Here is a 27,923-nt window from a genome sequence, read left to right as displayed (position 1 = left end):
ACCCCAGCAAAAATTAGAATTAATTAGTAATAATTAAATTGTATGATTTTGTAATCATAAATAATTCAAATGTTATATTAATAGCACAGGAACTTGTGAGAGGTCATGCAACTAAGAAACATAATCAACTGTTCATTTAACAAATACCTAGTCATAAGTACAGAATTTTAATGGGCAGAATTCCAATTAAAAGCTGATCAAAATGCAAAAACTTAATTAGTTTTGAGCATAAGCATCTTAGCTGAATGCCACTGTCCTTCATGCATTTCTGCCTGTGATCGTTTCAGCTACTTCAATCGCCAGATAACAGGTCACAGTGTCTTCATGAGAAGACACAAGAATATATTTTTTGCAACTTGAAACATAATTCTGTGTATTTACAAGCTAATAAAGTCTATGAAAAAGCAACAATAGAAGAGTGAACCATTTCAGGTAAGGCTCAGAAGGCAACAGCAGGTAATGTAAGACTTCTGCCCTTTTCCCCCTGTCAAGGACACACTCCAATGGTTTACAGAAAACTTACATCTGTGTACTTTAAAGATTGAAATCTCCAGTAACTTTTCCTGTTTTTTCATATGTAGAATATACTGATTCAAAAAATTAAAATTAATCACAGTGTTTCACAACCACTAAACTGTCTGACAGTTCTTACTGAAACATTCTTAGTATGCAAATAAATCTTATGCTTGCCCCTTCAGCATTTCCTGCTGCTAACTTTTGTGGCTCTACAAGAAATTGTGCCCAGTGGTCTACTGGGATTTCACCTCTCATGACAAAACTTTTATTTGTTCATGTCCTTGCACAACTTTACTAACCCTAAATCTTTTCTTCTCTTTCAAGACAAGTTCTACTATTTCTTGTAGCTTCCAAACTAATGATGTGCATGAGAACCCCAACTTTATAAATGCTTTATAAAAGGTGAGGTCCAGCAGAGTGCCCTCAGTAAGTCATGAAGCCTCCCAGATTCCAGTGCTGTTTTTAAAAACTCTCAGCCAATCCTCAAAATATGAAAGATCCACTATGAGATAAAGAAACAGCTTAGTTCAGTCCTAATTCTCATACTGAAAGACTCCAGTAAAATGCTGCAGTTCCCACTATTTCTTTCTTTCAGGTATTATCAATTCTTGAAGAACTTCCCAGAGGTGCAGATCAACAAAGAATGTTTAGAAATTTGATTAAATATGATGGAAGTGATAGTACCCAACATTTTGAAGCCTTTGCTATGATCAATAGGTATTTTAGTATGACAGTAATATAAAAAAAGATAAGAAAGCCACTGCATTCTACCAGATGGAGTGGAAAAAATTTCATTATGTGGTAGAGGGAAAGACCCACAATTTGGGTCCTACAACACTTTAATACTTATGTATTCATGTGCAGGTCTGGATGGAGATGTGATGTGGCTCACTTGCACACAGAGTGGCCAGTGGGACATGAGAATTCCTGCTCCCACCACCTTGGTGGCTGCCACAGAAGCTCCATTTAATTGTGTTCACTGTACAAACTGGAAAGAAAACATCTCATGCCACAGTAAGGGCACAGACACACGGCAAACTCTTGTAAGAAATGACATCTGGGAATATTTAACTGCTTGTGAAGTAGATGCCATTTCACAGATTTAAAATATAAGCACAAAGCTGTCTCTGCATGACAAGCAGCAAAAAGGTATCACAGAGACATTCTGGAAACAGAATGAGCTATTATTTCCCTCTTGGCAGCCATCATGGTTGGGAAACACTTGTGGACTCCCTGTGACCCCAGAATGGGCTTTAAAGATTGTTTAGTGGCTTTTCTGTGGCTGTACGGAAATAGTTTCCTTTTGGAACAATCCATTTCAGCAGTGAGCAGGCACACCCAGTCTGGCTTCATCCAGTCACTGCGAGCTTCCCCTGCTTCTCTGAAAGGAGGGAGTGCTCATTAATGATTTGGCCATTTCTTCTGAAAGGCAAGCCTTTGGGGAATTTCAGAGATGAGCACTAACTGGGAAGAGTCCATCAGTCACCTGGGGGGCTGCCAGAGCTAACTTGTGCTGCCCGAGGCTTTCTAGCAAAATCCAGACAGATTTAGTCACTCTATTCCTGCCTACAGGCAGGCAGGCTTCATTCTGTTGGAGCTCTTTCAGGACAAAATTGTTTATAAATGTAGGAGATTCAAGTACTTTTTGTTAAAGACAGACTGGCTCAGTGAGAATTTCACTTGTGTGCAGACCCCTTGCTGTACCTCAGTGCTCCTGGTGTCCCCCTGAACTGCAGCTGCTCTCCTGCTCCTGAGCTTTGGTGGGAGTTCTGGGTCATCCCTGCTCTGACATCTTGGAGAGCTTATGGATGGAGCACCAGACTGCAACCAAACTACTGACAGAACTGGGGTAATAGAAGAACTTCTAGTTTTTCTTTCCAGATTTAAAAGCATTTAGTCTCTCTGATTGCAGCATTGACACCCAATAATAAAATTACTGAAACAAACTGGTCTGAGGACTATGATGTCAAATGCAGCACTTTGGAATTTCATGCAGGCTTACCATAAAACAAATATCCACCTGATGTTTAATCTCATTTGTTATTTCACCTGACTTTACATTTCATTTTCTTAATAAATATAATTTCCAAAGTTCTTTTGGCTATAACCGAAATACCAACCAGCTGCCTAATCGCTGCAGAAATATCAGTCCTCCCAGGTGTTGCCTTTTTTGAATGCTGAATAAAACCAGATAGCTCCAATGAATACTGGTGGGAAGGGATAAGTGTGGGGCTCAATAATAATAAGTATCAACATTTTAATGTTAACTGAAGAAATATTAACAGACCAGCATGCAAGAGCTGCTGGCCTGGCATAAGAAAGTCTATTCTCTAAAACACAGGCAAAGACCAGCTGCAAAGGAAAAAAGGACCATTTTCTACTCCATTAGTCAAGGAACTACAAGACAGCTCAAGGTCACAATTTTAGACATCTGAAGTTGATTTGAACAAATTCCATCCAGACTTTCTATTCTTATAAATTACAAGTAACCTTTATTGATGCTTGTGCTGTCCACCATGTGCCAGTGGTACTGTCAAAGGAATGTCATAATGTGAAAAGCATCCCCTGAGTTACAATTGTCAAAAGCATTTCCAAGATTGTGGTAATCAAAGACCAAAGAAATCAAGGTGGTTACTGTAACTTAGTATCAAGGTAACTCAGAAAAATTCACCCTCCAAACAAAATAGATTCTATATTACAATTTTTTTTCTTTTCTGAATGCTTCCAAACACTTTAGAAAACAATAAAGAGAAAAATATGGATTGTTTTAACTACCCCAAAATTTTAGACATAAAAACTGTACTTTCGTGCTGAAACCTGGTACGTAAAGTTAGCAAGGCATGGCAAGATTTAATAGTTCAATTGAGAAAAACAAACCAAATCCCATCCAAACCCCAACCTCAAACCACAGATGGGACACAGTGACACAATTCCAGCACAACCTGGGTCTGCTCTGTGTCTCAGGCACACTGCTGAGGCTTACAATAATTTATTGCTTATTCCAGGCAGCAGACCCTGTACCTCCCAGCCAAAGCAGCACTGTGCAGGAAGAATTTTCCATAGTGCTTTAATACCTTAGAACCTCAGTTAACCTCATATTTCAATGGGAGCTGAAGAGAGAATAAAGTATCAATCCTTTGGAAATTTTTACTGAAACAAAAGGAAAGGGGGGGGGAGATTTTCTAAATTTGCTTTTCTTCTTGAATTTGAGACAAAATACCACATAAGGACAAGGAGTTTAAAATAGAGATCAATATTACATGCATTAGCATGTCTTTTTAGCACGTCCCTGCTCTGTTTAATTTCTAGCTATTGACATATATATAAAGTTTATATTTCAACAGTTCTAACAATAACATTTTGACAACCACAACCTTCCATCTGAGTACTGAACTGTGACACTTGTTTTCTGTAACAGCAATTTACACACAAACATTACATTTTCACTACTGCCAGTAACTATTTGCCATCACAACTGAAATCTAACCAGACAATACTTGAGATCTTGCATTCACCGTTTTGAATAGATGATGGAACATTATTTCTTAGGCAGAGCTTTTCCCCGATTCCAGTAGGTGGCAATAGCTCTGCCCTAAAGAGCTCAGAGAAACTGTTTCAGAAGGGGAATGAAGCACTGCATCCCCACCCATCCCTGCTGTACCAGAGAGGCTCTGAATTAAATCACCCAACAGAGCTCTCCAAAGAAGATTGCTCTGCTGTCAGCCCTAAAATTCACTGCAAATCATTAATGTTGTAACTGAAAATGGAGCCCTAAGGCTCTAAGAACACTTAAAACAAGATAATTATTTCATGCCTGATTTGTGAGAGCGAGCACTTAACATAGAGTGCTGCTCTGCCTTGATTTGTGCACACAGGTGCAATACCCATGCCTAATCTAATGAATTTTATAAAATATATATATGGTAAGTGGTTTCATTATCTCTGGTTTATGAAATTTATGAACTTTGGGTACCAAAGTCTTCATTGTTATATGCAATTCAACTGTCTGGGATGTGACTGTTGAAGAACTTGGCAGAAATCAAAGCAATCATCTATCTTTCATGGCCTCTGACATCTAAAAAGAGTTTGATATAAATAAGTGCTTTTTAACAATAGCTATTTTTCCAAGAAAATAGGCTAAATGGGAACACACCCCACCTGAATCGCAGGTCTGAAGAACTCAATAATCATGCAGAACCTCAAACTGGTCCCTTACTATTATCCATGCAAAGCTAATTGACAGCTGTGGAAAGCTGCAGGACAGAAGGAATTCTGTGCATCCTGCAAGGAGGAAGAAATGCCCAAAGTGCTGCCACCTCACAGCCTGCCACCTCCTAGCCTGTACCAACCAAAGAGCTGAGTTAAAGTAAGGTCACGACTTTAAATCAAAGGAATCAATAATTCCAGTTCATCTTGTGCCAGGAGGGATTGATGTTACTGCCTCCATTCAAAGGAAATGAATGCAAACAGCACATGCAGTCATTTCTATGACTTAAACTAATCAAACATGTTGAGTTATTCAGCAGCCCTACTGAAGAAATGTGTTATTTTCCCTCAAAAGCAAAAAAAAAAACCAAAAAAAACCCCCACAAACAAACAAAAAAAACCCCTCTAAAAACTTAATTCTTTTAAGAAGGGAAGATACAAAAATTTTACTGAATCCCATTGTTGAAGAATTACTTAGTATGGAACAAAGGTATGTAAGATGTGGATTAGGGATGCTGTTAAAAGTACAAGCTGCTGTATGGATGTTTGGGTTGTTGAATGGTCTTTTTCAGTAAAAATCCTCTACCACATGGGTCTTTCCAAAATATTTTCCACCCTCCAAACAGAGACAACTTAATTTTAGTAAATCCATCTCACAGCATAAAGGAATCTGCTGAGACAGTCTTCACAAATTATTTTTATATAAATTCAAACTTTATAGTCAATAAGCAAATAAACGTGAAAAACAGCTATTGGAAATTCTCCCCTCAGATAAAAAATGCACATGCTCCCAAACATGAGCCAGTTCCCTTTCCTGGGCTCCAAGGCAGGAGGGGAAATCCCATCGGTGGCAGCAGCAGGTCCCTGTGCCCCTCTGGGGTGCCCGGGATGGGCAGAGCAGGGCTCAGCTCTGCCCTGCCCAGCACGGCCCCAGCAGGGACACACGGACGGCTCTGTCTGTCCCTAGGAGCATGAGCAGCTGGAGCAGCCAATTAGCAGCAGCTCCTGTGGGCAGCAAAAGACTCTCTAACATACATTTCATAAGGGAGAGAGAAGAGGTGCAGGAATTATCCTCATACCCCAAGCACACTGATGGGAGACTGACAATTCTCTCGTACACGCTGGCATTTTTTCTCCTTTCCTTTCCCATGTCCTTTGTCAGCTAGGACCAAACATGCTTTTTCAACAGGGAACAAGAGTATTTTCCTTTTAGTTCCCCTTCAGCTGGCCAGAGAATGAATAAAAAAACTGAAGGCTTGCTTCTTGAGCAGATGTGTATTTAAATTTTGAACACCCTATCATCTTCTTCTTTGGACCACTTTTAAAATGAAGAACACTGACTCAAATATTTTTTCATTTAAATAATACATTTTTTTCCAGCCAGCAGCATTTGATAGATAATGTTTTAGCCCAAGGGCCACTTTTGTTTTTATATTCCAATTACCTCAATGCTTGCATCTGAAGTAGTTGTACCAAGTAACCCAAATAGCAGTTGGCATCCCCCACCAGAATGCCTTTTAACAAATAACCTGGAGTAAGATCCAGAAGCATGTTTAGCAGCAAAGTGCAATAAAAAGGAATGGGTAAAGAACAAATAAACAGACAGTGTTTCAAACTAACCAGCCCTGCTTTAATGTCCTATTTTGTGCTGGGTGTCTCCAACAAATAAATTCTGTCTTCAGTATAAACACTAAACATTTCCCAGTCAGAGCACATTCACTTCATAACAAGGCTTTTCAAACATCCAGAATTTGCCACTGGTTGAGTAGAAATATCATGCTAGAGCTATTAATAGTAATTCCTAAGCAATTATCTGAAAGAAATGTAAACAGTTTCAGTTTAGATTCTTGTGTTGCTCTGGTCACTATTTTCAACCTAAAATGCAGCTACAATATACAAAGTACTTTATTTGTACAGGCATTAAATTAAAATATAATTATGTTGTAACAATAGCTAAAAAAATTACTTCCCTCTTTAGTAAGTTAATCAGTTAAAAAAAAGACAAGATTATCTTCTATTAAAGTTACAACAAAATTGCGCCCTCAATTATGTAATTACACCCTTACAATATTTCGGCACATATATAGATTCCACCATCTTTATATATGATTAAAAGGAGCTTTTTATGGTTTTCAGCTCCAGCATGAAATAATTTCCTTTTAAAATAATTTTAAAGCATGATGTCTTAAAGATTTGAGCAGGAAGAGTGGCTGAAAGGATCTGAACATTAAAATTCCACTTATTTTACTACCTACTCCTGCATCACTGATAAGACAGGCTCATCAAGGATTAAGGACACAGTATTCTATATTACTTTATCCTTCTATTCTTCCTCTTTGCTCTTACCAGTTAGCAAAAATGGCTTTAAATTATGCATACAAGATTTCTTAAGTTCCTCTTCCACATCCCTTTTACAAATCACACTGGTACACGCAACCATTAGACTGTGATTACATGTCTGATAACCTCCTCCCAGGAAAGACCTTGTGCCTTGGAGTCTGGCTGACAGAGACTGTAATCAGTTTCAGATCTTCTTTTAATTTCTGTTTTCACACACTCACTAATATATATTAGATATTATTGTGCTGAAGTACATTCTCCAAATCCAACAGGACAAACAGGATTGCACCCTGGCACACAGCTGCTCCAGGTTTTCATACTTACTAGCACTGGGGAAGATATCTGAATACAATTCTGCATCTATCTTGATTTTGTTTTCTGAACAATATTGAGGCAGAGAGGGGGCATTTTATATTCTGATTCCTACTGAAGCTATGAATATTTCAATTTAGCCAACATTTACCATATCAAGAGATTTCTCTAAGACTACTGGTTATAATCACAACTCTCCTGAGTGCTTTCAACATACATGCAATATGTGAATATTCTCTTGATCCTGCTACTTTCCTGAATCCTTTACTTCCTCTACTATCATTTTTTACACGGTAAGTATGAGAACCATAATCCTATGTATAATCTTCATCTATTGATCTGACTACTTGGTAAGAGAAATACCAGTTTATCTTCTAATTACTGCTGAGTTAAGCATGAATTTTCAATGCAGACCCTTGTAGAAAGGCTTCAAATAATCATTTCAGCAATAAAATCTTCTAGCAATACTTTCTGCATGAAAACAAAACAAAGCCATGTCTACCCATGGACAGCAGAGTACTTAATTCCTGAAAGAATGCTCTGGGGCTAATCTTTCTGTGGTACCAACAAAGGTCTGCAATGCTGCTTCCCATGACATACTGAAAACAGATTCTCAGTCTTCAAATGTGTTAATTTGCACATCCATTCTTTTTACATTAGTAAAGCAGTCACAGGAACTTTTACAAATGTATCTGATGATGCAAAACAAGTGTAATGAACTTACATGTCTGTCTTTATCCACAAGGGGGAAAAGTAACATGGTATTTTTAGAAAAATCTAATGTTCTTACCAAGAAAAAGTATTCTAATGATTTTGAGAGTCTCATCTGCTATGCATTAGACAACAGGGAGTGCTGCATGAATGTAAAGCTCCCCAGAATACTCTTGAGGCTGTGACAGACACTGGCATGTCCCTTGTTGGACATAACCCAATCTGTTTGAGAATCCAGCTAATGAACTCCCATGAATTTATTTTTTCTAACCAGTGGAATCTAGTTAGCATCCAGGCTTGAATGCCAAGGTCATTAGGCACACTCCTGAAGCTGGGAAAGAGGGTTTGACTGCCTGCCTGACCTGCTTGCTCTCACTGCACAGGCAATTCAAACCCACTTTTCCCCCAAACAGGTTTCCAAGACACATTTAAACCCCTCAGCAAACTGGCAGATATGAGCAACAGGCACACAGTGAAACATAACAGCGTTACTGAGCAGCTGTAAACATGCCATTAATTTTACATGGAAGGAAGATGCTCAGGAGACCACTGGCTAAAGGAAAACAGAGCTTCCCAAAGACAGAGCTCTTCTGCTCTCTTGCCTTTGCAGTGGCTGCCCTTAGAGAGGGGAGTGCTTCTTTATGTTGAGAAAAGCAGGATTCTCCATGAAGCATTAAACTCCCCTGGCACAGAGATGTTCCTCTAACAAAGTTAATAAAAATGGCTGAAAACAGCAAATCACTCAGCTCCTGTCTCTTTATAGATTTCTGTTCCAAATCATTCTCCTCTGGGGGCTGTGGAGACCTGCCAGCTAATTGTGTGGACAGGATGGCTCTAGGCTTGTCTCTGATCAGAGGATGATGTTATTATTTCTTCATAATTGTTTACTGTATAAAATCAACATCGTTCTCTCCAGAGGAAGATTGCTCAGAGTTGCTCATGAGAGCGTTTCAGCTCAGTTGTGGGCCTGCTGTCGTCTTGACAACATACTCATGTCAAGGTTAATGTCACATCAAGGCACTGTAAGTACCTCCTTCCCTTGCAGTTATTCTTTCAACTGTAAGGGTAGTAATGCAATTTAAAGTTTCTCCATTCTTGGCTGACCTTTAGGAGTATTGATTGCAATTACACAAAGCGAAATTGCAAGAGAGAAATTTCTCTGAGTACTGTGGGAGTAATTGTAGTTGTGGAGAAAACCCCTGGATTTTGGGGTGTGTTCAGAAAGCACAGCCCTGGAAGCAATCACCTCTACATCTTGTCCTGGCTGAGAGAGGGACTCTGCCCATGACCCCTCCTGTGCCACCTGAGTTTCAAATGGGAACTCTCCCATTGCAGCTCCATCTGTACAAGTGAGCTAATGCTTTTTATTAAGTTCATTGGGATTTCATAATTCAGTGTTCATGAAGAACAGAACTGCAAGGCTTTCTGAGCTACTGCTACGTGCAAAACTTCCCTAAATCTTGGAAAACAGAGTCCCAATGCAGAACCATGAGACCACACTGAAAGAAAAGATACAGCTCTTTTTTTACTACAAAGTAAATAATTTAAGAATATTCTTGCTCACTGTCTTGGAACCATCCTTTATGTGTCCCTGGGCAGAGCCTGAGGCAGGAAGATTTGCATGTCAACAGCTATTTTGTTAACTAGTTCAGAAATACCAAGGGCAGCAAAGCACCTGCCTGTGCTGGTGCCCTGGGCAAGACACTCCTCCCTGTGTTATTCTAATACCAGTCAGGCTTATGTAACTGATTAAATAATAAAAAGTACATCTCTGCTGCTTGAGGTACATGCATGATCTTACAGGCACACTCCCCATGCTGCTTAAGCTGTGACTTGGGCTCGGTCAGATTTATTCCTGCACAGTCTCTGTCCTCCCCAGGGCCACTGCCAGCCACTGAGTTCCCAACATCCAACAGAGCCCAAACGCTATATTCTTCTTGAAAAATATGTGGATGCTTTAATTGTCTCCCTGGGTTTCTATGACAACCACAGCAACATAAACAGCCTTGCTGGCAGCCACAGGAGACTGAAATCTCTGCTCTCTTCCCTCCTCTCCCCAGAACTTCGCAATGTAGAACATATCATAACCAAATAAATGCAATTAACAATGGAGGTGGTATCCAGTACACCTGGCTGGCACTGGGGACATGCCTTGGAAATAAAATTACACTATTTTATAGTAACAGTCAAAGCATTGCCCACTACAGCTATCAAAGTACCTTGGGACCAACAGTGAAAAACAGTGCAAAGCTATAAATACATAAATAGAAGTTTTCTATGTCTGTCTGCATGGCTGCAGAGAGCTTTAAAAAATACATGACAAGGCCTTCTCTGTTAGTGCTTCTGAGCACCTCTCACCTTGGTGGTAGGTTGCACATCAGGAATAGATAAGCCCCTGAGTAAATGTCAGGACAGTTGGGGTTCAGATGGCTGCAGCTCCCAGCTTTCCAGCAGGAAAATCATAAACAAGATGTGATCACAGCAGCAGCAAAATGCTCTGCATGGCACTGTCAGCCCGAGTCCAGGAGAAGCTGCTTCTCTAACTCTAACTCTGTTCATCAACATCATGAGAGCTGCTGCTTCTGCTAATGCTCAGACATCTGAGGTCCAACAAGTCCCAAACAAATAGCTGAGAAACAAATTTCTTCTCTCCTGAGCAAAATTAATGGCCAAATAGATTTTCCATGAGCCAAGGGTAACCCTGGAGGCTTTAAGCCATTTAAACTCATTCATCTAACACCGGATGCATGAAGCCATCAGGACACACAGGAGTTACAAAAGAGGCTGCTGATAATTACAGCTATCAGCTGTCCACAGCCCACAAAATCATCTCTCCAATTATTATATTACTTTCTGATCGCCATAATGCCATGTATATTTTTTAAGTAATAGCCCCTGTATGTCTAGCTTGTGACAAAGTAACTTTGTGAAAGAAAGGGCAGCAATTTCCTTCCCCGGTGCTGTAGTTTGTCTCAGGCATTGTTCTCCCTGTGCTGCCAGGGAGATACAGATGCCTCTGGCTGCTCTGAGACTCAATTGGAGATGGAACTGTGCTGTTTTCCCTGCAGCAATCTTCCCTTGGCAGGGAAATCCTATGGCTTTGTGGGACTGATTTTGCTGTAAAGCAGACTCAGGATTTGAGCAAATGGAGCTGGGGGTGGTATGAGAATGTGATCCCCAAAACTCTATGGGGATTCCCCATGACCAGTAAGCAGAAATACACCTATCTGTGAAGAGAAGGAGCAGAAGGAAGAGACAGCAAAATGCTTCCCTCTTCCACAGGGCTTGGAAGGCACAGAAGACACCACCTGACATCGCAAAGCTTGAAGGATCAGCTTTTTGAAAACGAAGGCAAGACAGAAATAAATGAAATAAACAATAGAAATGGTGAGGAATATTAAAAAAAAAGAAATGTGGATATTTTATTGGTTTTCCATCTTTAGGCAGGACTTTCATAGTGGTGACTACCAGTATAACATATATAAAATTGTTTCATTTCCTTTTGAAGGATTTTAAGCAGGGTCCTCATGGTATGGAATTCTTGCACATGGAAAGACCGCATTTTGCAATATGAAAAGGAAATATTTATTCTCCCCTAATTTGCTCCAACAGGCTGTAGAGCAAAGAGTCTACATGATACTGAATCATGAATATGAAATAGTTGCATATGCCCACATTTACTGTGCTAAAAAATAGCACTGGCTAATGAAATAAAGTTTAGTTTTATCTGTCAACTATTCATAACAATTTTTTGTTTGCATGTATGTCTTTCTGCCTTCTAGTGTGATTCTGCTAATTACAGACAGGCTACTTAAAACTACAGCACATAGAAAATGAATGTTGACTTGGAATATAAAGAGACATCTGCTACCTTACAAATATGAGAATCCACATGCTGCAGATCACATCAGCGTATCAGGCAATATGCAAGGTATATTCCATAATGTGACACTGAAGTTAGTCACAGAACAAGCAGGTCAGATGAAATTTTGTAGTTTTCACAGTTATCTATTATCAGTAATAACCCCAATTTTTAATGCTTTTAAATTAGGATTACAAAAAATATAAGCTTCTCTTTTCTGCACTTGGAATTAATTACTAGGCCTAATGGTACTGAAATCAAAATGAGGGCAATTTTAGAGTAATTTTAAATTAATGATTCTACAATTAGTAGACTTTTTTTTCATACTTTTGCACCTCTGTCCAATATGACTCAGTGCCTTTGAGACAGTTTGGTTTAAATTCTGAGGAATATGTATGAAAGTTAATAAAAAAGAAGAGGCCCAAATCACACACAAACCTTTGCCTATTCCCAAGTATGTTCATGGTGTATGGGTGGCTGAGATGAATTCTGCCGAGGTGGTTTTCTCAGAAGTAATTACATAACTCCCTTGTGCCCCTGAACCATTCTAAACCCCAATCCAAGCCCTGCTCATTACTTAAGTATTTATAAAGCCTCTACAAGACAATGTTCCACCTCACAAAGCTTTCCTTAGGAATAGTCAGTACTTCGGAAAACGTGAAGGTTGCTGTGACTTCACAGGAAGTTTTGTGCTGCATAAAAAAGAGGTGTGATGTATTTTGCACACGTTTTTACACTCAAGTGCAACATATGGCATGACACCCCTTTCAGGCACAGAACCACAGAAATCTGTGGCCAAACCCCATGCTTTTGACAATTTTAACTTTTCAGATTTTGCTAATTTTATTTATTTAGCTGAGCTAATTGTTTCTTTGGTAGGCCAATATTAAAAGTGTGGTTTAATTAATGCATTTTAAAAGAAAATTCATTCAGAGGGCTTTAAGTATATAACTAGGGAATGTGCCACTTCAAATGAATGAAAAACATTAAGGAAAGGTAATTTTCCTCACTTCTAGAGTAGTTTTGCTATGCTTCCTAAGTGACAGACTACACCAAAAGGGCTGCATACATCAGGGTCAAGGCTTTAATTTATTGTTAGGAAGTAATAACCTATTTTTGACAATGCCAAGTTATTTTCTTCTTCCTGAACATCTTAAGAATTTAACACTTTCTGTAACAAAAAAATGGTTCTCAATAGTATAAAATATACTCTCTGTACAGCACAAGGCTAAAAAATCCTGACAAGTGACATACCTGCCCCAAGCTGCTTTCATTGTAGAGTGTTTATCAACAGGAATGCATGAGGACTCAACAACACTTGATTTATTCAATTTGTAGCAGAGACCACAGTCTGGATCCAACATACATCCATTGCAGTAACTGAAAGAGAAAAACATAAATACTTAAGCAATACATCCTTCATTTGTGGATGCCAAAACCAACAGCATCTCCCAGTAAGTCTTGGAATGCACACAGTTAAGTTGTCAGGGTTGGAGACAAGACCAATAAGTTCTCCAAAAAGTATCACATATTGCTTTCAACCTCTTCTGTAACACATTTTCGTAGTCCATCTGCATCTACCCTGTGATATCTGATCAGGTTGCAGGAGAATTCATTCATACAATAAATTTAAATTGAAAAATGACAGATTGGAGTTGAAGAAAAAGAATCATCATAGAATCATGGAATGGTTTGAGATGGAAGGGACCTTAAAGATCATCAAGTTCCAATGTCCACTGCCGTGGGCTGGGACATCTTTTACTAGATCAGGTTGCTCAGAGTCTGATCCAACCTGGCCTTAAACAGTTCTTTGGATGAGTCATCCAAAAGTTCTCTGGGCAACTGCTTCAGTGACTTACTACCCTCACAATAAAAGGACTTCTTCCTAATGTCCATCTAAACACTCTATTTCAGTTTGAAGTCATTCCCCCTTGTCCTGTCAGACATCACACCTAATAACCAAACTAGAATTTGGGCATCCATGGATGTGAGTCAGTCAGTGATCACAACACTACATGTCTGTCTCTGTGAGCAAACTCAGCACCTAAATTTCCACAACATTTGATGGAAGGAGTCATTATGTCAGTGGAGACAATTCATATACAGGTATCCAGTGCCCAAAAATGTCCCATCTACCTGTCACTGCAGAGTGTGCAGGGCTCTTGCAGGTTATCCTCATGCATCACACTTGCCAGCTCTGTAGAGATGTCTCTGATTTCATTGAGAGTCCCAATAAGCAGGAGATGCTAACGTTCAGGCAAAGCTTCCCCAATGCCATTCTGTTAGTTGCTCAAAGGTTGAGACAGCAAAACTGTTCTCTAGATGCCCCTGGCTGCACTGACCACATCCCCACTGACTCTTCTGCCAGCCTAGACACCAAGGGCCCTACAGACACTTCACTGAGGAGCCAGTCCAAAATCTCTCTCTAAAATGGGACTGATGGGGATGTAGGTTATGTGACCTACACAAAATCTGACTGATGGGGATGTAGGTATGTGAGCTACACAAAATCTGACTGATGGGGATGTAGTTATGTGAGCTACAATGGCATCCAAAGCTCCCCATGCAGTGCAAGTTACCTGAAAGCTGCAGGCACAAAGCCCTGCAAGCACTCACTCATTGCTCCTGTGATTAAACTACACAGGTATTTATCTTCCCTGGAAGCCATTTTAGATTCAGACACACATTTTCACCAGTAAAGCCCCTGAATATCCAAAGGATAACTTCAGCCAGTAAAAATTAGAAAAAATTAGGTACTGTAAAACATAGAGTGACCCTGGAAACTTGAAAATAAAATTCAACTTTGAAATGCAACATCTGGAAACATATAATTAAGGTGACCAAAGCAGCTTTAACATACACTCCTGTAACAACAAAATCAAGGAAATAATATTTTCTGAGTGTGTATCTTTTCTTTAACACAAGAGGGAATTTGTGAATTAAGGAATATCTTGCTTAAACTACTTAAGCATTATGAGAAAAAGTAGAAATAACTGTATAACAAAGTCTCAAGAAACTAAAACAGCAAAGCAGATTAAATGGATATAAAAAGTCTGAAAGTATATGCTTAAAATCTAGTTATTCAAACTCTTTGTATTATAATGTTTCTAAAATACTTACAAGGTCAACTCACATGGCAGATGGCAAAAAAAGGGCTGTGTTAAGAAAATTTTCTTATTTCTCCCAATTTTCAGAAAAGTGTGCTCTTCGTAAATTATTAAATTACTGCTGAATTTCTACATTGTCTACATTTAGAATATAAATCTATTTTAAACACACCTTCCTCTGCTTAACTGATTGGTCAAATTCCAGTCTAAACAGTTTGAGGTTTTTTAATTAGGAAAGCTGCATTAAATCTGTTCTTAATTGAGATATAGACTGCAGAAAATATTTTTACATTGGAGATGAAACAAAACTTTCAGATAAAAGCCAATCATTTTATCTAACTGTAGTAAACATTTCTTCTCTTGCAAAGATAAATGAGAAAATTGTAATTCTGCAATTAGGAATTTTCAAAGGAAAGGCCAATACTACTCTTACAGTAGTGAGATTTAGTTGCATTTTGTTACATTGATATTAGTACATCAATGGGCAGTAACCAAAAGAGTTTACAGGAACAGAAGACTGCAAGTGAATTAAAACATTTTTATAAATCACAAATGTATTCAAGTATGCAATAATAATCCAAAAATGTATAAAATTACAATATTTTCTTATATTGAAAAGAATCTCATGATGTCAAACAGGATTCTAACATATGATTTTCAAACTATAGAACATTTTCCACTTGAAATGATGTTATCAAAGTGCCTGAAGCAACATGAATTTCTAACAAGACACAGTGATTAGTGTGATCTTTATGGTGTTACCAGCAGAGGACAGAGACTGGACACCTCCTGGTTCCCTCAGGTTCTGCACAAGAATCAATGCAGAGATGAACAGCAGAGCTGAATTTTCACTCTCTGTTCCATCCTGCTGGGTAACTCCACACAACCTCATGTAGTGCTGGTATCAGTTAACCAGTCAAGTGGGAAACACAAGATATCTTATTTATTCCTACTCCCATCCAGAAAAAAAAAAAAAATAGAGATTTGAGTATTGATTACAGTGTCTGTCTACATGGCTGCTGGTTCAGCTGATCCTCTGGCTTTATTGGATATTGTAGAATAATTCAGGTTGAAAAGGACCTTTAACACCATCAAATCCAACTGGTCTTCCTGCTGGCATTCAACAAAATAAAGGCTGCTGGATTTCATGTTTTGCCAAATGTCAGAGTTTATACAGAGCTACTCCTAACAATTTTACTAACTTAAAATGATTCTTTTCCATGTTTTTTCTGAAGTTTGTCTTTCAGATTGAACAGTTAAATAACAGCTCTTTATAAACCCTTTATGTTTGGGCTAGGATTTCCTGTCATCCTATACAGTAAGTTCATACAATCAGACTCTGACTTCTGATTTTAGAGACAAGATCCATTTATGCCAAAGGAAATACAAGAAATCTAACACACAAGACTTAAAGCCACTTCAAATCTAACTAATCTAACTTCCAGCAGACTAAGAGCAGGCAGTTGCTATTCAGAACATTTAGCATTCTTCTGTGCCCTGTCTTATCACTGATATAAAATTTTATGTTGTCTTTGATGAGGGACATGGCCATTGGTTTTTCCAAGATGAAGACCAGAGGTTTTTCCCTCCAAAACATATACACATTAAAATTGTTTCATAACACAATACAGAAACCTCTATCAGTTACTAACTCTAATGATAACAGAATATGCTGCATGAAATAAGCAAGGAAGATTTTTTTTTTCAAAGAAACAGTTAAAAAACAAAGACACCATGTGCTGAGGCTGTTCACTCTAGAAATAAAATATATTGTAGTTTCGGGTTTATGCTCTTCTTCCCTCTAGCCTCATTATTATCTGCTAAACTATTTAAACAATTTGAAATTGAGCACATATTCTGATATACATGCTCATAGTGATATAAATAATATAGGCTATAGAATATATCAGGAAGAGAAATGCACAATTTAATATTTATTATGAGATGAATACTTATATATGAGATGAAACTATCTCTACAGAGCTCATTCCTGCTCTCAGAAGCACCTTATCAGTTCTATCTATCTATCTATCTGAGGATGAATCTTTAAAAATATTGGTTATTCTTCAAATCCACACCAGATACCAGTTATGAAAGTAAAGCTCTATAAGAGAGTACTCTTTCTCTATATCAAAGCTCTATATAAGAGTACTCTTGGATGTCTAGGTAGGAAAGGAAATTTGCATCCAATTACAAACAGGAGATATGCTTCCTCTAGTTATCCTGAGATATTTCTATTTGTGCTAGGTTTATGAGCTAGTGTCTTGAAAACAAGTTCATCTGTGAAAAGTCAGTTCAAAATTCCCAGGTAGGCTGGTGGTCTGTAAGACTGACAATTCAAGATTGAAACACCTGGGAGAGATGATTTGATTTTGATGAAACCAGGCAGCAGTACAGCAGAAAGGTTTTACAAGGAGCCTGTTTCCCTCCCTGCTTGCCAGCTGGGCTCCTAGGCAACCCAGACAAGGCAAGTGTCTGGACTTCAGATGCTGCAGCCCTTGAGGCAGAATAACAATAACCAGGCTCCAGAAGTCCAAAAATGCCCAGCCTCTCTGCAGATCCGTGCCATGAGCTCAACAGAACAAAGTAGCCTGACCTCCCAGTTTATGGGGAGCTGCCAAGGAATGGGATTTCTGCTCAAACATCACAGCATGTTTGCTGAGGAGCTGATAGACTGTCACAGAGTAGATATCCCCATGTTACTGTGATATTTTCGGAAAAATCCCTTCACCAGGATTTCTTCTCCTGGGAAGATGAGAAGCCTCAGCTTCTCCATGTTTTGTGATCTGGAGATTGTTTATCCAAACATGTGAATTGTTTTTACTTAATGACCAATCACCATCAGCTGTGTTGGACTCTGAGGACTCTTCCGAGCTTTCATTATCATTCTTGTTAAGCCTTCTGATATATCTTTTCTCTTCCTTTAGTATAGTTTTAGTATAGCATTTTTAATATAATATCATAAAATAATAAATCAACCTTCTGAAAACATAAAGTCAAATTCTCATCTCTTACTTCGTCCTGGGGACCTCACAAACATCATCCCCAACCCTGTGATTCCTGACTGATTCTACCAACACACTCAACACATGTCCCCTTCATCCAACCACACAGCAATAACTGATATCTAGAAAGACTGACAGCACCAATTTTGAGGTTCTTTGACAGCAATTTCTTGCCAGGCTGAGCAGCAGCAACTTTCAGAATGCTCTGCTCTGGATCAGCCTGCCCAATTAACTGCTCCTGGGGTTAGAGGTTGATCACAAAGGCCACAATGCCATCCTCTCTCACAGAGATCTTGCACTATGTGGATGAATTACTAATTGACTAGCTGTGTACATTTTTCTTGATAGCAAAATTACTGTTTTCTTTCTTCCTAACAGTGTGGTTTACCAGGCTCTAATGCAGTCTCTGAAAATACTGAATAAAATCTCTGACCTGACAAAGTGGCCCTCCAGATGCTGATGAAAAGCTCCTAACTACTTTTACCCCCCTGCTTAGAATACTCCATACTTATGTTTGTTTCATCATTACATCTTGCACTTTAAAGTTGCAAAATGACCTTGTAAGTAATGACTCTCCTACAATTCTCAGAAGTCTTGTAATTTGAGCTGCAAGTTTTACCTTGCCACTTATTGTTGAATGATTTACCACTAAAAGACCTTTGCCCAGGGCCTTTGCTCTGCAAGTACCATTTCTCTTTTTCTCACACTATTTTGACTTTTTCAAGCTGAACCTCAATTAAAAAATTTTCATCAATTTTCATTTTTTGCTGCATTTTAAACAACTTTCAACTTTGCTCTCTATTCTCTGTTATCCAATTACAAAATGTAATTGTATGTTCCTGTATGGTCCTATTGTCCAGCTACAGAAATGCAAACTGAGCCTGATAATGCACTCTGGACTGCGTAGCTGTACAGAATGTAGCACCTGATTTCATTATATTCTACTGCATGAGTAGCAGAACAGCCACTCAGAGTATCAAAACATCCCCAAATACAGACTTTTTTGTGGACAGACTCTTTCCACTTCTTTCAGATCTATCATTCACACTGAGTATATGCTGCAGAATCAGCCTGAGTATGTGAAGAAGACTTTTTATGGGAAAATCTGCTTGATCTGCTACATGCAAGTTGGACCTCATGATCCTTATGAGTCCCTTCCAACCAGAGATATTACATGCAGGACATTTTTCTCACGTCCTGTCTTGTCCTGTTGTGCACTTTTTACTTTTAACCCACTGCTCCTACTCTGTATGATGCAAATATTCATATTCCTGAAGATGCCAACTGCAGCAACAATAAAAACTGACTCAGGCAGGAAAGGCTCAATGCAGGGACAGGAGGGTCTTGCAGCACCTGCTGAGGATTAGCACATCCCACCCAGAGAGAATACAGGCTGCAAATCATTGCAGGCTGGAAGGAATGTCACTTTGGCTGTGCTGCTTTCTCCAGCTTGCTGTTTGGCAGCCTGGAAACATGATCCTAGGCCAGGTGGATCCTTCCTCCTGCTCTCAGTTTACTCTTTGCTCCCAAGGCTGGCTATGCACAGTCTCTGCCTGCTTTAGCATGCAGTGCAGTTCCTTTTCATCTCCCTACAGAACAATAACAAGATGGAATCAAGCTTTCCCTGCTTCTGTTCTTGTATTCTGTCTACAAGATTCAAGACAATGTCTCTTCCTCCTGCTCGGAGCAAAAGGAAACGGCCAAGGCAGCTGAGCTGAGCATCACTGCTGAGGCCAGGCCTGCCCAGCTGCACAAACCAAGGACATGGGCAACTCATGAACCCAAATAGCCAAAGCCTTGAGTTCAACAACAAAAAAATCCAGCCAAGGACTTTTGGACAAATACTGCAGCGGACTTATCAGCTCTGTTGACATGTTAGGATTTTGATACTTTCAGCCAGATGTACAACTAAGAATCTCAGGGATTTTTTGACAAATGGCTGACTTCATTTTTATACACAAACTTATCTCAGTTAGGTACCAGGCCCATTTTAAAACTTCCTGATGCTTGCACCTGAGGCCTTGTGCTGTTTGCACAGGCATGAAATCAAGCCTTTCTTTATACTTCTCATGGTTTCTTGCTTCCAGAAGTGAAGCACTAAATTCAGGTTACAAATAACTCGACAAGAATATAGGGGATGCTTTAAGCAGTTAAAATGTGTGCTAACTGCAGATATCACTTCCAGCTGTTGTATCTGGGACATAGGAAACAAAATAATTAACAAAGAATTAGAAAAATCTGGTTGGACTTCAAGAACCCTTTCCTGCTATTATAAGAGACCAAGCAACAGAAGTGTATTTGCTAAGTTCTACCAACATTCTGTGAGGTGACACATGCATCTGTTTAGTTGTGTCCATAAGGAAAAGCTACAATTTATAATCACAGCACTTGGATGCTAATTGCAGTTCTGTAGTTTACCACACAGATACTCCAACAGATGTAAATCATAGTTATGTTCAAAGTATGACCAACCCTTTCTCATTTTCAAATGAGGCTCCTGCTCCATCTATTCCACTGAGATAATTCTTAGGTGTCCTCCCTAAAGCTCCAGACCAGCCCTGAATCTTTACCCTTCCTGATATGCCAACCACCTGTAATACATTAGCTTTCTTCAAACATTGCTTAAACCTTCTTCACAAAGGCTCCCATTCCTCAACTACGCAACACAATTTATACAAACTCACAGAAATTGTTCTCAGCCTCTTGGTGTTTGCTATTTGTGTTTAGGTGTGGTGAGGATGTGAAGGTTCATCTATTCTCCTCACTATCACAGTCCCATGAGGATGATGACTCTACAAACCCTGCCTAGTCCTTAGGGCTGTCCCCCTACTGCTACAAGCACCTTGGCAGCAGACTCTGCCGAAATGCTCACATCTCATGAGAAGGGTCCTGATCTATCTGCTTATAGGTATCAATTGCTTATTGTCTTTGATGATTTTTTTTTCTGAATTTATATAGCCTCCAACTACAGAGCTTCTTGATTTATTTTTGAGCAACACAGACAATAAAGAACAGAAACAACTGACTTACACATGCCTTCATTTTGGACAGAGTGGCTGTCTCTGTAGAATAATTTGTTTTCAAAACTATTTTTCCAAAGAGACCCTCCAGGTAGATACTATATTTTCAGCTTCCAGGCATATCAGATAGAAGCCCTGTTCAAACTTGATTAAAATCATTCTTGTGTGACTAAAACCTGCAGACCTTGTAAAGTGTAACACCATCACTTTGGAAGATTTAAAAAAAATCATTCCCTAAGCATTAGTTTGGGTTTTGTTAAACAGCAAAGTCTTAAAAGTACTAGCAGAGATGTGAAGTGTTAAAAGGCTACTAAATGAATAACAACTTGTTTCCTCACTAATGCAGAGTTTGAGTCAAAGCATGTGGAAAACTTACCAATGGCTACAGGAACTGCATTGCACTCAGACATTATAGTTCAGGTAAGTTTCTTTTCAGATCTTTGTGTTTAAATTGATGAGAGAAGGTTTTTTTCACTCACTTTAAAGATGCTTACTACATGAACTGACATATTCCTTCCTATCCTTTATAATTTAAAATTAAATTACAAGTTTTGACTGATAGGACCAACATGCCAGCACAGGGAAAATCATTACCAAGCAATACATCACTGTATTATTTACTTAATAAATTTCAAGACCATGTTGAGGTCATTTCACAGTTCTGCAACATAAACTATTAGAATTTTAACTATGCTTCATAAGAGCTGGCAAAAGCATTCTCAGACATGTTTATCTCTTTTTATATTCATATTTTTCTGACCTCAATGGCCAAAACACATTACTGTATTTATTACTGCAATTCTCAGTTATCAGAAAACCAGTAGCTCAGGCACTTTGACATTAGAAAGAGAAAATGAGAATCATATTTTAACAAATACTGGTTCCATGATAGAGTGACATTATGAAAAACAGAATTGTCTAATTTGTTGATACATCAGATTGTCAATGAGTTCTCAGTAAAATAAAGTACAATACCTAATACACCTACTATATGCATCCTAAGACTATTAAATACAATAAAACCAGTTTCAATTACTAGGTTAGCTGAATTTTTCAGGACTGATCACAATTATATACTTCTGCTATATTCATAAAGAAAATATACATTTCTATCCATTACCTATCTTATTAAATGGCCATGCTGGAGTTCTAAATATTGTTGCCTTCGTCTCAGTGGTGCGCATTTGTACAAAGGATCATGAACCACATGAGGGTGACTAATTCAAAACTGAACAACAGAGTCCTTGTGTGCCCAGCACAGCTGGCACTGCCTGTGTTATTTTAATCAGTCTGAAGACAATCTGTTGAGGAAGGATTCTGAGAAACTTTGTGTGCTCAGGTATCATTTCCCTAAGATATGAAGGCTGACCTAAGCTTAACACAATATTTACCATTTTCATACAGTAACCGACAGGAAAAATATTGCTTCGGCAGAACAGGTTTGCATTATGTCTTCTAGAGCAGACCGAGTTTCAAGAAGTGCAAGAGAAAGACATGAATAGAGATAAACCAAGCAAGAATACAGGGCAGCAGGACCACAGTCATCTTACAGAAATGGCTTAATGTCCCAAACAACCCCATCACAGATTCTTTAAAGATTGGGAAAAGGTGGGAGGGTAGCTAATACACATGCCCTATCCTAAACCTCCTTCCAGAGTTAGACAAGGTCCCAGTAAAAATGGGAATGTTTATGGAGTTTTGGTAGTCAGAATAATTGTAGGAATGGATAGTTCATCTTTTCACTTCTAAGGTGACAAATTCTGGAATGGTGTTGTGTTGTATTCTTAAATTTACCTTTCAGATTTCTGTGGCCTTGATGATAAGTACAATCACAGCTGCTGAGGAGATTAAGATCAAATAAAACAGGTGGTCACACTGCAAATATCTACACAACCTTATACAGCTGAGTGTGAAAATGAAATTTGATTAATGGATGGTGCAGAGAGGAGCACTCACCCTGCCTCTCCTCAGTGAGATAAACACCCACTTCCAGCTGTAAGGAGGCAAAACAAATCGCAGTGTTTGGAGTGCCCTGCTGAATTTGAGGTATTTCCATGATTCAATATTCTTTTTTACAGATAAATGAATTATCTTTTGGCTGTTCAACTACAATATTGTACATCTCCAGACCAAATGAAAATATTTTATTTATTTTATGCACAGCATATCTTACTGGTTTGTTTTCTGCAATCATGTACAGGTGCCTTGTAACTCCATTTGCATGGCACAGCTCTCTGAGAACACAGTACTCAGCCCTATGTGCTTTTTTCAGTTAGGACAAGGACTGTGCTCTTTATCTGCTAGTCTTTCTATCTTCATTTTATTCTAGCAGCAAGAATTAGTCTGTGCAGAGGAATATGGATCTGAAGGAACAACAAGCAAACAGATTGTTTGTAGCAGCTCTAAGGGTTCCTTAATGGACACCCACACTTTAACACAATGGATTTGCTAACATAAAAAGCATTTTTACTCTGTGCAGTACCAGTGAAGCTTCTGCCAGCAAAATAAATTCTACTGATGTTTTCATAATTTATAAATACCTTTTGATACAGACAAACACAAATTATTTTTAGGAAACACCCTCACACTCCGAAATGCCCAAGCTGCAACCAGGTTTGCACTTAAAGTTCAGCTCAGCTCAGAGAAGCACTGTGTCCCCATAAGAGAAAGAGAACTATGAGTTACATTTGTGCAGGCACAGGGAGATGGCATTATGTGTTCATCTTCTGAAGCCCTGCAGCCTTTTGCTTCTCCCAAACTTTCTGAGACCTCTTGAAGACTTTGAAGACACGATGCTAAGCAATCTGAGACACCAGCAGTTTTACTAGAACAAGCTAAAATATGGGTTAAGGAGCAAGGGACCACTGCCATTCATTTACTTCCCTTTACTTTGATTGGATATTCTGTTTGCACCTGTCTCTACAGCAATATTTGCTGCCCTACACTGTGGGCATCTGTACAGTAAAGCCATTACTCTTCAAGTAGCAAAGAAAATATGCAAGATTGATGTTATAGAAAGTAGACTCTTACTTCCAAAGCCTCAGGTTTGGGAATCTTTTTGATTCAACTTTATAAGTGCCATGGGGAATACCTCCAAGGCCAAAAAGGAGAGAGAGGTGAGTCACAAAGCTCAGCCTTCAGCTTTTGTCTGGTTTGCAGTCCCCATCTCCTCTTCCTTCCAAGACCATGAATGTTATGCTTCTAACCCAAGTGGAATGCCAAAAACACCATCTACTTCCTTGTGACAAAACCAATATTTAATATTTCATTTCACTTATTGACACTGTGCATACACAGTCACTTTTCCAAGTCAAATATATGCTTGTATGTCATATCCTTCAGAAATAATTAATACTAATATTCATAATGTGGAAGGAATTCTTCCTTTGGCTCCATCTGGATCATAGTTTGGTGATGCTTTGGTGCATAAAAATTCATACAGTTTTAGCTATACAAGTGTGAAAGTTATTAATAGGCATATCAATCCCTCCTTTTTTTGTAGAAACCTTTTAAATACGGAGTGCTGTAGTCTAATTCTGTGCTTTGCGGGTAAATGCATCCATTTATTATTTTCAGCTCTGGCTTTTGTGTCTCTCTACTAAAGTATAGCATAAGATTAAAATAGAAGCACCTAAAGCTTTTCCATATGTTGCTCATTATTTCCACCTCCGTTCACTTTGATCTTTAAACAAAGAGAGCTCCTTCTATTTCAAAATACTCTCAAACAAAAATATTTAAATTATTCTATTGCTGTTTTTCCAGAACCTTTGAATTTTTATCTTATCTGCTTTTCCCCACTTCACATCAGAAATAAAAATCACGACAGATTACAAGTATTCCAATAATTCATGAAGTAACATGCCTTTATGAGAAATATCTGCTTTAATTTTTCATGCTTTTGCCCAGAAGTGCACACATTGAAAGCCATGAAAATTTTCTTCCTGACTGGCTGTGGTTAACTCAAACATGAAAATTCTGTTGAAGATTTTTTCACTTTTTTAAGTAGAACTTGCCATATTTCCTGTACATGAATTTTACATGGTTTCAGCTTACATTTACCATCTAGCTTTATTAAATAACAAATTATGAGTTCTACAAAGGGTGCATCTCCTCTCTCCAGACATCCTTTCCAAACAGTTAACTGAAGCACTAGGCAAATCCTTCTCCCATTTTTCTTTTAATGTAATCTGATTGCAAAAGGAGAGCTTCTTCCCCCCTCACCTCTTTTAACCAGACTACTTGGCTTTTTTAGACAGGCCCATCTCAAAAATTGCAAATTATAGCTGACTCTGCAGTAGAAAACAATTTTTAATACAGGAATCATTATATCTGATAGTATCCTGTGTTGTGGTTATTTGTAACTATTTACACTTAATGAGGACCTTCCATCCCCTCCCAAGTTTTCTATAAATCTTCAGATCCTCACAATCTTTCATCTAAGACATTGCTCTGGCATAGGAAAAGCCAAGAAATGTATTTCTAGCCAATAGTGCTACAAAACCAGAAGTATACCTCTCATTTCTTGATATTTATTTCTACTACAAAAAGATTTTGGACATAATTAAGAATTTCTTCAGCCATTGAACTAGATTTCTCTGAATAGGGAATTTTCTAGTCTGTCAGCTAAATGAACATAAAAGTACTCACATGTGAATAAACAACACAAAATATAGAAAATAACACATTCTTAGACCCCCAGAAGTAATGTTATTTGAAACTATGACTGCATATGGAAAACAGATCAAAGCCTGCACATTTATAAATAATTGTTTATTGGTATGCAATTATCTGAACATTATTTCTTCCCGCTCAGGAAAACAACTGGCAAGGAATCCATCTTCTTGAAGAGTTTACAGCTGCTATACATGACAAGCAGATGAATAACAGCAAGCATTTTTATAAATTCCTTATAAAATATTTCTGATGCAGGTGTGATACATTAGAAGAGGCATATGTGGAATTTACCACTTAACCACCTTACTTAGTCTAAGAAATTCCAAAGGAATACTCAGAGAATTTAATCAAAAAGTCTCATTTTCTCTACAGAGGGAATTTAGGATTTTAAATTTAGCTGTCTAGTTTAGTTCCTTGTACTAGGCTTTGTGAATAACTGTCTGTTACTCACACTAGGTTGTAAAAATTAATTGGAAACGATCTTCAAGAAGATTGGATGAATGACCATAAAATCTCACCTGTATTTTGTGCAGGTAGAGTTTTGATGTGAAGGATCTGTTGGATTAAGTGTGATTCTTGGCGAGACCTGAGCTGATAGCAAGAATCCCAAAGCTAGGATAATGAGTGCTACAGCAGTACCTGAAAATACAGATAAAGAACAATGTGACACTTTTCTCCAGAGCACATGAAATAATTCTCTATTGAATGAACTCTGCTTGGGAAAGCAAGGCATCCCATCACTATGCAAACAGCATTCCCTAAGGAGCTGTGATGAGAATCTAAGAAAAATACCCTTTGCTACATCCACATCCTAAATTAGGTTGGATATTAAAGTCAAATGCACCAGCTTTCATGTCCAGATACTAAATTAGTAGGCTGAGACTCCTTTAATCTGTGGAATTGATGACTGCTTGAATGAACAGGTATTATTATTTTTGGTGTTGAAAATAATGTTGTAAAGGTAAAATTTATTAGTGGCTTTGAAATGACCATACTTTTCTCCACTCCCACACCCAGACTTGCAGGCTTTTCTGTAAAACAGAAAGTAGCACCAGCTTTTTCATTGACTCTAGTTCCCTTTGTGAAACTAGAGAAATTTGACTTTTCATAAGAACACCATCAAAAAGTGCAACATATCTTGTTTCAAAGAGCACACATAACATCTGCTGGGAAAAAATCCCTTTCCATCTTTTTGCTTCCATTTCCCCCAACAAATACCTTGTGTACAAGTTGGACAAAATGGCAAGAGGAAGATGACAAAAACTGTTCACATTTTATGCAACAGGCCATTACTGGAACACAACTCATATTATTTGCCACAAACAAAATGTACTGCATCATTTTAATGAAAACTGATAAACCTCACTACTCATGATACTACTGCAGCTGCCTCAAACTCAGACTTTTAAAACTTCAACTCTTGCTACTTGATGACACATTGAGATCTGTGTTGCAGAAAGGTTTCCTAGTTGGCAAACATACCAGAAGTATGTGAAAAAAGTATGTGAAAAACGCACCCAAGTATGTGAAAACCTTTCTCAGAGATAAAAATAACATCTGAACATTTAGAACATTTATATAATAATGTTATCTGTGGATATGCCTGTGCAAGCAGCCACAGCCAACAGGCAGGAATGGCTGGAACAGACATTGACCTGAACTGAGACAACTAAGAGCTTAAACTGTATGTGCAGAAAGCACCTTCCCACCATGAGATATTCCATTCTTGGCTCTTTTCTAGCTATGGCTCGTAGGTGCACTAATAATCCCAGTTTTCAGGGCAGGCTGGATATTGCACTAGATGTCCTGTACTTTCAAAATGCCATAAACCAGACAGCAGATATATTAAGAAAGGGTCTATAATCTTACTTATATTTGCTCTAAATATGCTCTGTGTTGTAAGTCAACCAAATACACTAACACTCACTTCCAGTATCTTTGTAAGTATCTTGTTTCTTTGGAAAAGTACTGAATATGTAAACTTGGCAAAGGAAATTGAAGATGTTTTCATTCTGTGGATGTTTTTCTATGATGAACAAAATCAAACACTCACAGAACATCATTAGCTCAGGTGGGAAAAAGAAAATATCCTGAAGATATTTTAGACCCCCTCTGTTACAAAAAGAGATACAAATTGTACAATGCTCAAGTACCTTTCAAATTGACAATT

General features: G+C 38.3%; 1 protein-coding gene across 1 annotated transcript in view; it reads right to left on the bottom strand.

Annotated features, from left to right (window-relative positions):
• The window catches only part of SLC2A13 (solute carrier family 2 member 13), a 143,459-nt gene that overhangs the window by 13,587 nt on the left and 101,949 nt on the right, over window positions 1-27,923 (bottom strand). Inside the window, exons 6-7 of the mRNA XM_054272783.1 lie at window positions 26,272-26,392; window positions 13,202-13,327 (exon numbers count right to left, since the gene is read on the bottom strand). Coding sequence (XP_054128758.1) covers window positions 13,202-13,327; window positions 26,272-26,392 — 247 coding nt within the window. The remainder of the gene's footprint in view (window positions 1-13,201; window positions 13,328-26,271; window positions 26,393-27,923) is intronic.

The sequence above is a fragment of the Melozone crissalis genome, unplaced genomic scaffold, assembly GCF_028551555.1.
Source record: "Melozone crissalis strain CALT ecotype California unplaced genomic scaffold, PUWL_Pcris_2 ptg000004l_1, whole genome shotgun sequence".
NCBI lineage: Eukaryota > Metazoa > Chordata > Aves > Passeriformes > Passerellidae > Melozone > Melozone crissalis.
The sequence above is the reverse complement of the archived record's forward strand: the minus strand, read 5'-3'. Positions and strand labels throughout refer to the sequence as shown.